Below are 14,299 nucleotides of genomic sequence, written 5' to 3'. Positions count from 1 at the left end.
GTTGATATTTTTTTTATGTTCACTCTCTAACATTCTGCTCTAACTTTCTCACACTAATTAATGATTCATGTCTCCTACTAAGTTTTCATAGCAAGGTGCCTTGAAAGATGGTGGGCACTTTAAAATAACTAAATAACAGGAGACATGCTTTCAGAATCAAACTGCTAAAAGGTGAAAATAAACAAAAAAAACATGACTTTTAATCAGGAAGGAGAAAAAGAACCAACGTCATCCTGCTGAAGCTCCCCTGGGCCAGATCCACCACCACTCCTCTACCTTGAGGGGGGTTTGGTTGCTTTTGGGGGTGGGGCTCTGCCGTTATGAGTTGTTAGTTTGTTTTCTTTTCTTTTTTGTATATTGTTGATACTGATATATTAGTTAGGTGTGAGGATGTGTTATTATTGATATTCATATGACATGTGTGTGTGTGTGTGTGTGTGTGTATGTATGTGTATATGTGTATATCAGGGGTCACCAATCCTGGTCCTCGAGGGCCGGTGTCCTGCATGTTTTAGAGTTTTCTCTGTTTTAACACACCTGATTCTAATTAATCATCGCCATCAGCTTGTTATTGAGGTCTGCACAATTCTCTTAACGACACAGTCACTTTTATCACGGTGCAATGAAGCAGCGAAACATGTAAAACATGCAGGACAGTGGCCCTCGAGGACCAGGATTGGTGACCCCTGGTGTATGTTTTTATATACAGGACTGTCTCAGAAATTTAGAATATTGTGATAAAGTTCTTTATTTTCTGTAATGCAATTAAAAAAACAAAAATGTCATACATTCTGGATTCATTACAAATCAACTGAAATATTGCAAGCCTTTTATTATTTTAATATTGCTGATTATGGCTTACAGCTTAAGAAACCTCAAATATACTGTCTCAAAATATTAGAATATTTCCTCAGACCAAGTAAAAAAAAAGATTTATAACAGCAAAACAAAATCAAACATTTGAAAATGTCCATTAATGCACTCAGTACTTGGTTGGAAATCCTTTTGCACGGATTACTGCATCAATGCGGCGTGGAGGCAATCAGCCTGTGGCATTGCTAAGGTGTTATGGATGCGCAGGATGCTTCAATAGCGGCCTTTAGCTCATTTGCATTGTTGGGTCTGGCCTTTTATTATTTTAATATTGCTGATTATGGCTTACAGCTTAAGAAACCTCAAATATCCTATTTCAAAATATTAGAATATCATGAAAAAGTATACTAGTAGAGTATTCAACTAATCACTTGAATCGTCTAATTAACTCGAAACACCTGCAAGGGTTTCCTGAGCCTTGAAAACCACTCAGCTTGGTTCAGTAAACTAAATCACAAGTATGGGAAAGACTGCTGTCCAGAGGACCATCATTGGCACCCTCCATCAGGAGGGTAAGACACAAAAATACATTTCTCAAAGAGCAAGCTGTTCACAGAGTGCAGTTTCAAAGCACATCCACAAAAAGTCTGTTGGAAGGGGGAAATGTGGCAGGAAACGCTGCACAACCAAGAGAGATGTCTGCAGCCTTAACAGCATTGTGAAGAAGAGTGGCTTCCAGAATTTGGGGGAGCTTCAAAGACAGTGGACTGAAGCTGGAGTCCAGGTAACAAAAGCCACTGTTCACAGACGTGTCCGGGAAATGGGCTACAATAGCCGTATTCCCATGGTCAAGCCACTTCTGAACTCAAGACAATGGAAGAAGCGTCTGACTTGGGCTATGGAAAAGAAGCACTGGACAGTTGCAGAGTGGTCCAAAGTCCTCTTTTCAGACGAAAGCAAGTTTTGTATTTCATTTGGAAGTCAGAGTCTGGAGAAAGGCTGAAGAGGAGCAAAATCCAAGTTGCTTGAAATCCAGTGTGAAGTTCCCACAGTCAGCGACGGTTTGGGGAGCCGTGTCAGCTGCTGGTGTTGGTCCACTGTGTTTCATCAAGTCCAGAGTAAATGCAGCTGTGTACCAAGAGATTTTAGAGCACTACATGCTTCTGTCTGCTGAAAAGCTCTATGGAGATGATGATTTAATTTTCCAGCATGATCTGGCACCTGCCCACAGTGCCAAAACCACCAGTAAATGGTGTACTGACCATGGCATTACTGTCCTCGATTGGTCTGCCAATTCCCCTGACCTGAACCCCATAGAGCAGGGGTTTTCAATTCCGGTCCTCGGGCCTCCCTGCCCTGCATGTTTTAGATGTTGCCTTGCATCAACACACATGATTCTATTTAAAGGTCCTCATTAGCTTGTCATCAAGGTCTGTACATCTCTGTTGATGACACAGCCCCTTGTATCACGGTGTGCTGAAGCAGGGTGGCATCTCAAACATGCAGGACAGGGGGGCCTGTGGACTGGAATTGAAAACCCCTGCCATAGAGAATGTGTGGGCTATTGTGAAGAAGAAGCTGAAAGACACCTGACCCAACAATGCAAATGAGCTAAAGGCCGCTATTGAAGCATCCTGCGCATCCATAACACTTCAGCAATGCCACAGGCTGATTGCCTCCATGCCACGTCGCATTGATGCAGTAATCCGTGCAAAAGGATTCCCAACCAAGTACTGAGTGCATTAATGGACATTTTCAAATGTTTGATTTTGTTTTGCTGTTATAAATCTTTTTTTTTTTACTTGGTCTAAGGAAATATTCTAATATTTTGAGATAGGATATTTGAGTTTTCTTAAGCTGTACGCCATAATCAGCAATATTAAAATAATAAAAGGCTTGCAATATTTCAGTTGATTTGTAATGAATCCAGAATGTATGACATTTTTTGTTTTTTTTAAATTGCATTACAGAAAATAAAGAACTTTATCACAATATTCTAATTTTCTGAGACAGTCCTGTGTGTGTGTGTGTGTGTGTGTGTGTGTGTGTGTGTGTCTGTGTGTGTCTGTGTGTCTTTTGTTCTTTGTATAGAAATTAAATTAATTTTGACTATAATAAAATAGAGTTTAGGGGGGTAGGATTTAATACGTTTTTACTTCTTCCTACTCCTTTTTGAGCATGTTAATTATGATGGATGCATGTTTTTATTTATATTTTTGTTTATTTTGTTTTCTTATTTACATTTATTTATTATTGATAATAATTGTTTTGTTTTGTATTCACTACTGTTTCATGTTCAAAATAAAATTTCAATTCAACCTTGCATCCGCTGGCGGAGACCACTCGGAGGTCAGCTGGAATCCGGTCCCCCCCTTTGACTTCCACCAAATCCCCGAGCACCACGAGTTCTGCATCGATGTGCATCTTCTCCCCGTCACGGATCACCATCGCTTGCTGCCAATAGGACAAATCAGAGGGAAAGCAGGAGTGAGGGAGAGTTTGCATGGACAGAAGAAAAGTGTAAAGAATAGGACCTGCAGGGTGTACATGTATACGAAAAGCAGATATGAAAGAAAATAAGAAGAGAAGAGTGACAGGTTGGGAGAAAAAGGCAAAAGAAGGAGTGAAAGGAGCAGAAATAGATTAAAGAATTAGGAAATCGAAGTGCTAGAGTGGGATAAGAAGTAGGAGGAGGACTTTTTATGCTAACACTCTCTCAATCCAAAGTTGGGTCAAACATTTATCTTCCTTTGTGCAAGCTTATTAGGTATCCGCTCAAGTGTGTGTGTGTAAGCCCTACTTGAGGGATGGTGTATTGACTCGGGAAGCTCTGAGACGACACCGTAGACCTAATGCACCGACTCACCTGTGGTACCATTTTCTTGAAGGAGTCCATAATTCGAGAGCTCTTTGCTTCTTGGAAGTAGGAGAAGCAGCCTGTGATGATGACCACCGCTGCCAGCACCACACCGAGATAGAGCTGAAAGAGCGGGGAAGCAGAGCAGCGGGAGACACCGGGTCATTAGCCACTAGGTAGGTTTAAGTGCTTCAAACAATAAAACCTTTAATGCAAAGAGTGGAATAATAGCTAGAAGAAATACAAAAAAAACTGGGGAAACAGATGTTTAGATATTGTGCATCGGTCCCAAACCCAGGAACATGAGAAGTGAGAATGATTTGTGAAGCCACCAGGAGATACCGTCTGAACAGGAGCATGTTTGTAGTTTTATAGCGACGACACATTCATTCTGATGTGCTTCTATTTTATTTTTGGTCTCCGTTTTATTTACGGAGTGAAAAAGCTGTTATGGGCTCAGCTCACGCTGATGCAAACAAGACAGCTCGTCGCTTTGGATGAAAGCATCTGCCAGCTGGTGCACTGTAGCTGTTGGACTGCTGGAAGATAAAATTTCTCCAGTCTGAGAAAGTTTGCGTTCTGCAAGGTCTTGTCTTTGTTTTGACAGCAAGAAGAGATTGTTTTGGTGTCTTGACTCTATTTTTTCTTTTTTCCCTCAACCATAGCTGTGCAAAAAATCTTGTGAACCAAGAAATACACCCGTATCCTTAGAAAATCGGTTGTCAGAGAGGTTTCCAATGCAGTGTTCCGTCTGCAGCTCCCGCTTGCTTTCCCATATGGTTTCTGCAGATTTCTCTGCGCCACGATCGCTCCTCTGCTCCAGATGTGCAGAATTATGGCTGCAACATCTGTCCAAGCAGATAGCCCATTAAAATCTACACTATCAGAACAAAAGACATTAGACAACAACAGAACTAATTAGATCAAATAAAACGGTGCAACAATATGTGAAATTTCATCAGCACGTCCAAAAAAAAAAAACCCCACTAACCAAATCTTATCATCCAGCACACATGACACACCAAAATGATGAAAATAAATTTCCAGCTGTCAAAAGCCATGCGTGACTTTATGTTCGTGTGGATTTTCATCTTTTAGCGACTGCCTGTAAATTTTTACAAAGTGCCAAAGCTGCAGGCAGTCGGGGCTTTGAAGCAGCTCACTAGAGCATGCAGCTGCACATATGCAGCACCGAATGAAGAGATTAAAATCACGGGGAGATTAAGTTTATCACCAGCATGCATGCGTGTGTCTACATCTACTGTTACTGTACTGTACATTATGCAAGGCTTTAATGCTGACTGGAGTTCAGATAGAGCTGAATGGTGATTGCATAATGATTCGGAGGCACAGGGTGCAGCATGGGTGGTGCCTGATTCCATCTGCTCAGTGGTTGGTCTGAATATGCTTCTCTGCTAATACCAGGAGTGCTGCCAGTGTCAGTGGGAGTTTGTTTTTTTTCTCCATCTCTTCTTCTTTTTTTGAACGCCACGCTTACTGAGAGGGTTGGAGAATTCTGTGTGTGGGTGCACTTGTGATAACCCGTCAGTAATTTGTGTGTAAGAAGTATCTCAAATGTAGTTCATGCTGTTGAATTTCAAGCTTTACTCGTATTCTTTCCACAGCTCAGTGAGAAGGACATCCCTGCTGTTTCTTGTGGCCACTTGAGTCCTCATTTTTGGCCTGGAATTGCACAGAGGAGATTGGGATCTCAAGAGGCCATCCTCGTTAAGCAAAGATCATGAGAAAATATCCCCCTTGAGATCAAAAGGGGGAAAAAAAAAATTGTTGAGTAAATTTCATAAATTCGTGGCACTCGTAATCTCCGGTTGAAGATAAGATAAGAAAAGACTTTTATTTATCCCATGCTACAGCAGCGGCAAAGACAAAGGATCAACATTTAAGGTTGTTTTTTTTAAAGTTTAAGGTTAATAACTGGTTTAAGGTGGGTCAGACAGTAGGGTTTCGTGCTTTGTCGTACTTTTATATGTGCAAAACCAGCTTGGCATAGCCTTGCTGAAATAAGGCCTTCTGCCCCCCTCTATTCGCTCTCATTTAATGCCTTCCACACACACTTAGATTAGACTTACACAAACTTTAGAAAGATTTTTAAACGACTAACAGACATTTTCAGTCCCAGACTAAAGGTCGTAGATCTTATGGAGCTGTCACTTACACAACTACGACCAGATTCATTCATAAATCAAAAGACAACCGCGCTCCTACATGATTGCTCACACAAATTGCATCATGGGAAGACACAGTTTGAATTAGACGAGACATGAGAAGCTGAATATTTGCCCCCCAGCTGCACCTGATCTGCTCTGACTGCTAGCTAACACTGAGGCCCCGTTAACACGTAGCAAAAACAGTGGTGTTTTCATACATTTTGGCCGTTCGTTTACACGAAAACAAAGCTCAAAGTCACCAAATACGATCATTTATGAAAACTTCGGCCAAACTGGAGATTTGCAAAAACTCCGTCTTCACGTTTGCTTGTAAACAGAGAGAAACGGACATTTAGGCTTCAGAACGTCACATTATGCGACAGAAACGTCACCAGCGTCATGTGTGCGACCTGCGTTTACAATTTGTTTGGCCACTGTCAATATTCTCTTGTAATTTACTTGTTTTATATTATAACGTCACACTTAAAAGTAACTCCACTTCTCTGTCACTCCAAACGAAAGACTCTCGTTCCATCTTGGAAGTAACTGGAAGTTACTCGTGTCATTTGTTGACGTTTTTTTCCAGGATTCCAATTGGCTAGCATGACTTTATCTTCTCGTTACACTGCCCCCTGTAAGTTTGGCAGCTCATAGCACCATAACAGCTATTTATGCTGGTTTGTGTAAATGATGGTGTTTTTCAAAACGTAGAGGGGGAAATTGACATTTTTGTAAATACCCGGCTATGTGTAAACGTGGCCTGAGATCACGTGATCATGCTGGTATTCATGCCAGGCTCTTATTGGCTCCCGCCTGTAGAAGACGTGGCCGTGAAGTTGCTTGTAAAAGTGTGAGGTTGGCAAAAGTGCGTCTCATTTCTGAGCACTTTTGTCTCATTCGGCTCCGTTAGTTTGGCTGTTTTTCCTCGAGTGTGTTTCTCTTTTGTCTGGTTCCACACCTGTTCTGAGCTCTGTTGATTCCACCAGCACACACCTGCTCGGCGTTAGTTACCGCCTCCCTCTTGAGTATATGCTCCCCGGGTTTTTATGTGCCAGACTGGCGTGCCGGCCTCTCACTCATTTCCTGCTGTCTGCTCTGGTTTTCACTCTGTACTTTTTTGGGGAAAATTATTACTTCCTGTGTTGTTGTTTTTTTGTAAATTAATAGAGTGTATTTTAATTATCACCTTCCTGCCTCCTGCACTTGACTCAGCACCTGCGTCCTCAACATAACAGCGTTGGCTGTCTTGTTTGTGTTATATTTTCTATTAATCCTTATGTTTAAATCATTTGTGGCTCATTTGATTCAATTTTATTTTTATCCAATAACGTTTTCCAGCTTTTTGGTTGTTTTTTTTCCCAGCATAATCATAACTATTCGCCTCTGCATGAGACTGTGCACATGTGTATACACGTTCTGTTGTACCTGCGAATTTCTTGGCTCATGCTTTCTACAAACGCGTGCACGTTCTGACGAAGCAGTTTCTCACGTTGTCGTTGACCGGTTCGTCCTCTGTGGCCACCTGGATGCTGTAGGCCAGGAAGCACAGGATGGCTCCAATCCAGAGCAGGATGGAGAATCCACCAAACAGCTGACGGCAGAACTTGACCCACTCCGGGGTGGTGGGTGGGGGAGTCAACGCGTTGGGGCCGTCTCTGGCCAGAATCTCCGCAGCTCTGGCATTGGTCAGGCCCTGGGGAAAACATATTTCAGGAATAAATGCCTTTCTACTTGCAATGGAAATCTTTTTTACACCATGGCCTGATTTCTATCCTGTCTTCTGCTGCAGAGCATCAAATATTCCTGCCTGACCTATTTAACAGTGCAAGGATAATAAACTACGTGTCTATTCTTGTATGAGGTCCTTGACTAACTTTTTTTTGTTTTATTATTATTTAATTTTTCCTGTATGGTGCAATTTACAAAAGTGATCAGCATACACCTGGACTATTGTGCTGCCACCCACTCTAGACGTGCAAAACCTCCATTACATTTGACATTTGTGCAGCTTGTTCTGCTGCTGATGCTCTCCATCTTCCGTTTCTTCGCGCTAATCTTGGCAAGATAAAGTCTGCTTCACTTCACCTGCAATGCCGCAATGTCAAATTTTACAGCGAGCAGGAAATCTGGCTTCAACAAAAAGACTAGTGTTTGTTTTCGTATCTGTATTGGTGTGTGTGCATGTGTGTGTTTGTTTGTGTGTACTTTTTTCTTTTTATTTCTTTTTTTTTTGCATCAAAGAGTGCAAGTTTGTTTGTGTGAGCAAAGGATTAGAGATGAAGAAGACTCAAGGTGAGCTGGGGACGCAGTGGTGGGTCGAAGTCGACCAGAGAAACGCTGCTCTCGGCTTGGATGTTGCGTTCCAGTGCAGGGATCAGCAGATTACATCTCTGCACCGCATATTAGAGCAGCTCTTTGTTGTGTGTTTTCTGTGTCAGGGAACATGTGTATAAAAGCAAGATGCGTTATTACCCGTGCAAGGTCCACTCCATACCGTTGTCCCAGCTCATCCCCGGATATTTTGTGGTCATCCTGCAAGGACAAAATGATTATTTGCGCTTTTGGTGGTGGAACAATGAAATGAATCTATCTTTGGAAGATTGTGACATGGAAACAAGACAGTTTTCTGTAATGACTCATTTACTGATATACATGTAGGGTGTGATCTGAAGCTCGGTGGATACAGCAGTAAAAAAGCAACGCGTCACCGCTCTCCTTCTTACTGAAAAATCTTTATTCTCCGTCTCCAACTAGGTCCAGGGGATTTATATAAATGATTTATTCCTCATGAGAGATTAGAGAGGTCAAAGATGTCCTCTCCCACTGCATCTCCTCCTGCTGAACTGGAAAAATCTGAACTCTTGTTCGCTTCAGTCATGTAGAAATAAAATAAGCCTGTTGGTGTGCTGCTGCAAACCAAGGAAAACTCTGCCTCGGTACTTTACCCATTCAATTACTTTCCAAATGTGAACATATTTCCACTCGAGTGTAGCATCTTCAGAAGATCCCATGTACTTATCTTGTATTTACTAATTCCACGGTGGCAGCCACTTATTCTCATCGTCACGGGGACAATTTTGACGAACTGAAGGCAGCGCTGTGACATTTTGTTCTTGGCAGTAACTGTGCTTTTACTATTGGTTTTGTGAGTAATTTGAATGTCGTCCAAGTTTATTCTGACGAGAAACTCGACGGTATCTGGGCTGAAGAGACAGCGGCTGAATAACAAAAACATACTAGTTTTCCTCTTCGTGTGGAATAAAGGAAATAAACGAGGAGGCTGAATTAAGTCAAGGAAAGGTGATATGGTCTTCTGTGAGCTACTGCTCTGTGGAAATGTTGAACAGGAATCAAAAAGATAACTCCAAGAAGTTTGTCCTTCGTCCGTTCCCTGTAATAATGTTCTCAGCCTCAGAATCGAAGACAACTTTTTTTCATTCTGCAGAAAGACAACAATCACCCAACAGCAACTTCAGCTGGTTGAAAGCTCCACCCCGCTTCAGAAAAGAGCTTGAACAAAAACCCCCAAAAACCTTAATGACAAAATAATAAACTTAAAGGAGCTTGAGGCCGGATTGTGGCAAGATTTATGAAAAAAATGCGTATACATTTTAAGTTTTCTAGTAATAATGTCAGATGAAGCGTTCCAAACCCAAAAGAATGATTCCTCTAGTGTATCTCTCCGTTGCCTTGAACAGGCTGTGTGCTGCAAAATGTGCTGCAATTCGGTCCCGAATTTCCCGCTCTGGGCTGCGGATGTGACGTCACATGACGCTGCATGTGCGTTCTCCCCGTTCTCCCGTGCCGGCTTCACTGTTGGCTGCAGTACCCCCAACGGCCGTCGTGGTGAAGGGTGGCGCTAGAGAGTCTAATTTCCTAAAAGGAGCCTCAAGCTCCTTTAAAGGAGCCGTCTGTAAGAAATGGCCAAAACTGGTACTGCAGTCACTTTCAAAATATTGTTGAGCGGCGTGTACCCTCCCCCTCCTCCCCCCGACCAGAGGTTGCCAGGTAGGCTGCAGAATGCAGCAGGAACGTAGGCTGCCATGGCTGCGATAATTAGAGCCGAGCTGGCAACCCGGATGCCGAAACAATACTGACTTGGTGATTGGGAGATAGGTGGAGGGTGGAGCTTCAGAAACATTACTGACTTGGTGATTGGGAGATAGGTAGAGGGTGGAGCTTCAGGCCAAAACAAAAAATGACAATATAAACATCAGTTGAGGGCTGCAACTCCTCTTTTTAAACTGCAATATCCTGGCTTGAGTGCTGTTGTCAGTGACATAAGTATTTGAAATGAACATGATTTTTAAATGTCTGTTGACATATCGGGGTCATTTTATGATTCGTTTTATTATTGCTCTTACATACAGCTCCTTTAAATATACTATTATTCCAATATTTTTTTTTAGGAATTTCAGGCCTACATAATATTTCAAAACAAGTTGGAACAGTAAAGCTTTTTCACGTTAACATTGTGTTTTGCTGCTGAGAAAAGTAAACGATGAAGAGTTTCTGTTCTTCCGTCTTATTCTTCCTGCAAACACGAAGGTGTGAAACAATTCAGCTATAATTAATACCTATACCTATTATTCCTATGGAGGGTCACGGGGGTCTGCTGGAGGCCGCCCCAGTAGTTTCCAGCTGCAGGGCCGGTCCATGGAGGGGCCACATACAGACAAACAAGCAAACCCCCTCAATCCTAAGGTCACTTTACAATAACCAATTACCCTACCATGTATGTGCAGCAGAGTACCAGAATAAACCCCACACAAGCACAGGGAGACCACACTAACTCCACTCAGAGGCTCCAGCTGAGGTTTCATCCATCCATCCATTACCCAGGGTCGGGTCGCGGGGGCAGTAGCCTTGTAGAGGAAGCTCAGACTTCCTCTCTCCGGGCACTCCGTCCAGCTCATCAACGAGGGATCTTCTCGCTGTGAGGCAACTGTGCTAATTACCAGGCCACCCCGCTGCTGTTTTGCATTATTTCCTTGAAAAACATGGAATTCCTTGCTATTTTAAGGACAGCATATATTGCTCTAAAATCTTAATGTGCTTTTGCGAATGAATGCCATCACAGAGATGTAAATCATACGACCCCGTACCATCACAGAGCCGAGCTTTTGGACTTGTTGTAAACAGTCTCGATCCTTTTCACTTTCCATCTAGCAGGAGGTGCTGATGTCTCTATAAAAACATTTCAGCTGTACAACTGTCCATCCCAGATACCTTCAAGCACAGACACGTCAGTGACACCTCTGGACGGAGTAAGGCTTCTTTTTATGTAGTAAAACTCAAAGTGGCATTTGTGAATGTTGAAAAAAAAAGAAAAGCCTCCCAGAGCTGATAGAGCGAGTGGCTCTATCAGCTGCTGATGAAGGATGGTTCACGCTGCAGGGCTGTCAAAGGGATCCAAGATCACAGGTGTCGAGTGTCGCCTTGCATCTTCGCCCTTTTTGAAATTCTCCGGGTTCCTTTAATTTTATAATAATGATATTATTCAACATTGAAGGATAGATTTTAATGATTTCCATCAAGCATCAAATGACAAGGCTGAGATCCTGCCCTTAAAAGATTCAGCCTTCCTCGGATACTGCCTTACAGTCACCCTTTGACATCATGTGCTCAAAATAAGATTTTTATGCTGTTTTTTTTCCCGAAATTAAACCTCCTGATAGCCCCTTAGAGGCATTAAATCACCCTGTACCGACTTTTCTTCTTCTTTTTGGGGGGGTTGCAGGCCCGAATTCCTAAAATGAATGTTTATTTATGAAATGAAGTTGACTCAAAACAAATATCTGAGATAAAACTGCAAAGAAATAGAAAATAAAATCACAGCACTTTTATTTGAGTTTTCCATATTCTTAATACTTTTTTCCTGATTCAAGTTTGTATTTTGACTAAAACCAACAGAATCCCACATTGTTTGGAAAACAGGTCTTATTTATTTGCCGTTGCGCTTGGTATCGATCAGGCATCACCTGGGGTAGTTAAAATGTTTGTTTGTTTTAAAGAAAAGCTGGAAATCATTCATTGAAGAATAATGCAGATTTATGGAGTCAAATGGGACGTTTCACATAACTTACTGCCGGCAGTTTTCAGAAAGCGTTCTTTCTTTTTAATCAGGCTCAGGCCAACTTGATGGCTGACTAGAGCTATTTCATTAGTGGAAGTTTCCACGGGCATCACTTAGTGGTATTTTGACAGCGTCTCAAAGATGCTGGGCTCTGCACTGACACCGCCGGTGGCCCCCAAATTATTCAGAGCCTCTCTCAGTACAAAGAGGTGCCGCCGAAGGGGGGCTGAGGAGATGGGAGAGGACAGGCTTGGTTTACAACTCGTCTGCCGCTGACAACCACAAACCGGGTGCATTGCCATTTTGTTTACAGGCCACTGTTTTCATTTATAGCCATGTTAAATAACCCGGTTCCTTCGGCGTAATGCTATTTGGGGATCATTTAGAAGCGACGGTAACAGAATCCATCACTCTGCAGAGCGAGTGTGGGGCCAAAGCGGCGACAGCTTGTTTCTCTCACCAAGTCCACCTCCTTCTTCAGCTCATCCAAGTCTTTCTCCTTCTTCTTTCGCTTGCTACCGCTCTCACCGCCACACTGTGGGAAAATAGATACATAAGGCCATGGCTCTGAACTGAAATAAGTGGGGCAAGTCACAAGCTTGTAGGACATTTACATTCATAGCAGCATATTACAAGCACAATAGACTTTTGCGTGTGCTGGTTCATTTCAATCTCCCGGCACTGTCGGCAAAACCAGTCGCTGAATATGGAAGAGAAAAATGATTTTGTCACAGTGCGAGCTCCTCATTTGTGAGAGCGCGCGTGTGCGTGTCATGAACAGCTGGAAGAAGAGGATATCATGGAAATCATCTGCCGCTGTCAGTCTCCCAACAGCAGCACGTTTGTGTGTGTGTGTTAGTGTGTGTGTGTGTGTGTACGCATGTGCCAGGAAGGGAGGGATCTAGTGAGAGAGTGTGAGGGAGAGTGCATGTGAGCGACACAGTGAAAAAGTAATCAGAAAAGAGCCAAAGACGGAGCTCAGAGCCGGCGGAGTGCCTGAAATGTGTCTGGCATAGCAATTTCCCCCCCAGTGTTTGCGAGGAGGAACACCATGTCGCCCTCCAATAAAGCTAAATGGGACGGGTCTGATGGAGAGAATACAAACAAAAACATGCACTTATTGAGATAAACAAGCAAGCTGGAGAGGGGGGCTTAATGACGAAGAGAGCCTGATCCTGGAATGTCATTGTCTTGACGAAAACAAATAACAACAGACAAATGAAGAAAGGAGCAGCACTGTGACAGTCACAAACCGGGTGATAATTGATCTCCCTTTATGAGCTCCTGCATTCCAGCTCAGGTGTGACGTCAGTTCATGCAGTTAGGAAACAAAGGCGACCCGAAGCGTTTCGTGTGCACCTAAAAGCCAGAAATGAGGAGAACTCACCCCTTTGCCCATGCTTGACGTCGGCAGGTTACAATGTGAAGACGGCACTCGTGGGCCCGGCCACAGCTGAGGTTTCCCGCCCCCACGTGGGAAACATACTGGTGGCTTTTTTTGGTCTTTACAAACCCCCCCCCCCATTCCCTCCCTTCCCACTGCCTCCTGTCAAGGTAACCTGAGCCAACCCCCCCCCCCACTCCCATGCCTTCTCAGCACCCACCCTTAGTAGAACATTCACACACGCTGGGGTTCCTGCACCTGCTTAATCCCCCCCATCCCACAGCATGCACATGCATGGTCCCTGGGAGAACAACAGACCATCAATCACTGCTGTCAGAGCTACAGACGAGGCTGCGGCCACTAAGCAATGCACTGTATTCACAACAGACAACATCCATACGAGCCCTCAAGGTCTGTGATGAAGGGCCAGCAGAGAGTTCAGCTGAGTGGGTTACAGTCTTCGTGGACACTCTCTCAACAGCTATTGTGATTGTCTGTTGCCCCCACCCCATAAATCCTCAGCTTTGATCTAAACCCATTAACAAGTTGCTCCAATGACCTGGATTCTGACATACTTCCAACATAGGGCATGTCATGACATCATCAGCCACTAGTGACCCGTTGATACGACTGATCTGATCGGAAGTTATTGTTTTTATTGAGCTTTATTTCGAATATGCATATTAAAAAAGAACAATACAAAAAAGTAAAAAAAAAAAAAAAAAAAAGTACAAATATATATATATATATATATATATATATATATATATATATATATATATATATATATATATATATATATATATAGGAGTAGGATTGAAGTATATACTTATCAGGTCCTACCCCTAAATCTTATATACATTTTCCCAAATAACAAAAGAATCAGTGAGCTTACTTTTAGAAGACAAAAAGCATAATATAAGTCTATATATCAACATGAATATACATCCATTTATCAACATATCTATATATAATATATATCCATATATATTAACAGAGAT

The 14,299-nt window shown here is 42.7% G+C and overlaps 1 protein-coding gene across 1 annotated transcript in view; it reads right to left on the bottom strand.

Moving 5' to 3' along the window:
• The window catches only part of atp1a2a (ATPase Na+/K+ transporting subunit alpha 2a), a 54,818-nt gene extending 41,440 nt beyond the window's left edge, over nt 1–13,378 (bottom strand). Inside the window, exons 1-6 of the mRNA XM_061731871.1 lie at nt 13,302–13,378; nt 12,375–12,449; nt 8,311–8,370; nt 7,328–7,531; nt 3,680–3,793; nt 3,133–3,267 (exon numbers count right to left, since the gene is read on the bottom strand). Coding sequence (XP_061587855.1) covers nt 3,133–3,267; nt 3,680–3,793; nt 7,328–7,531; nt 8,311–8,370; nt 12,375–12,449; nt 13,302–13,313 — 600 coding nt within the window. The 5' untranslated portion in view covers nt 13,314–13,378. The remainder of the gene's footprint in view (nt 1–3,132; nt 3,268–3,679; nt 3,794–7,327; nt 7,532–8,310; nt 8,371–12,374; nt 12,450–13,301) is intronic.
• Nucleotides 13,379–14,299: the final 921 nt, after the last annotated feature.

This window comes from Cololabis saira, chromosome 10 (genome assembly GCF_033807715.1).
Source record: "Cololabis saira isolate AMF1-May2022 chromosome 10, fColSai1.1, whole genome shotgun sequence".
In the NCBI taxonomy this organism is placed as follows: Eukaryota; Metazoa; Chordata; class Actinopteri; order Beloniformes; family Belonidae; genus Cololabis; species Cololabis saira.
The sequence above is the reverse complement of the archived record's forward strand: the minus strand, read 5'-3'. Positions and strand labels throughout refer to the sequence as shown.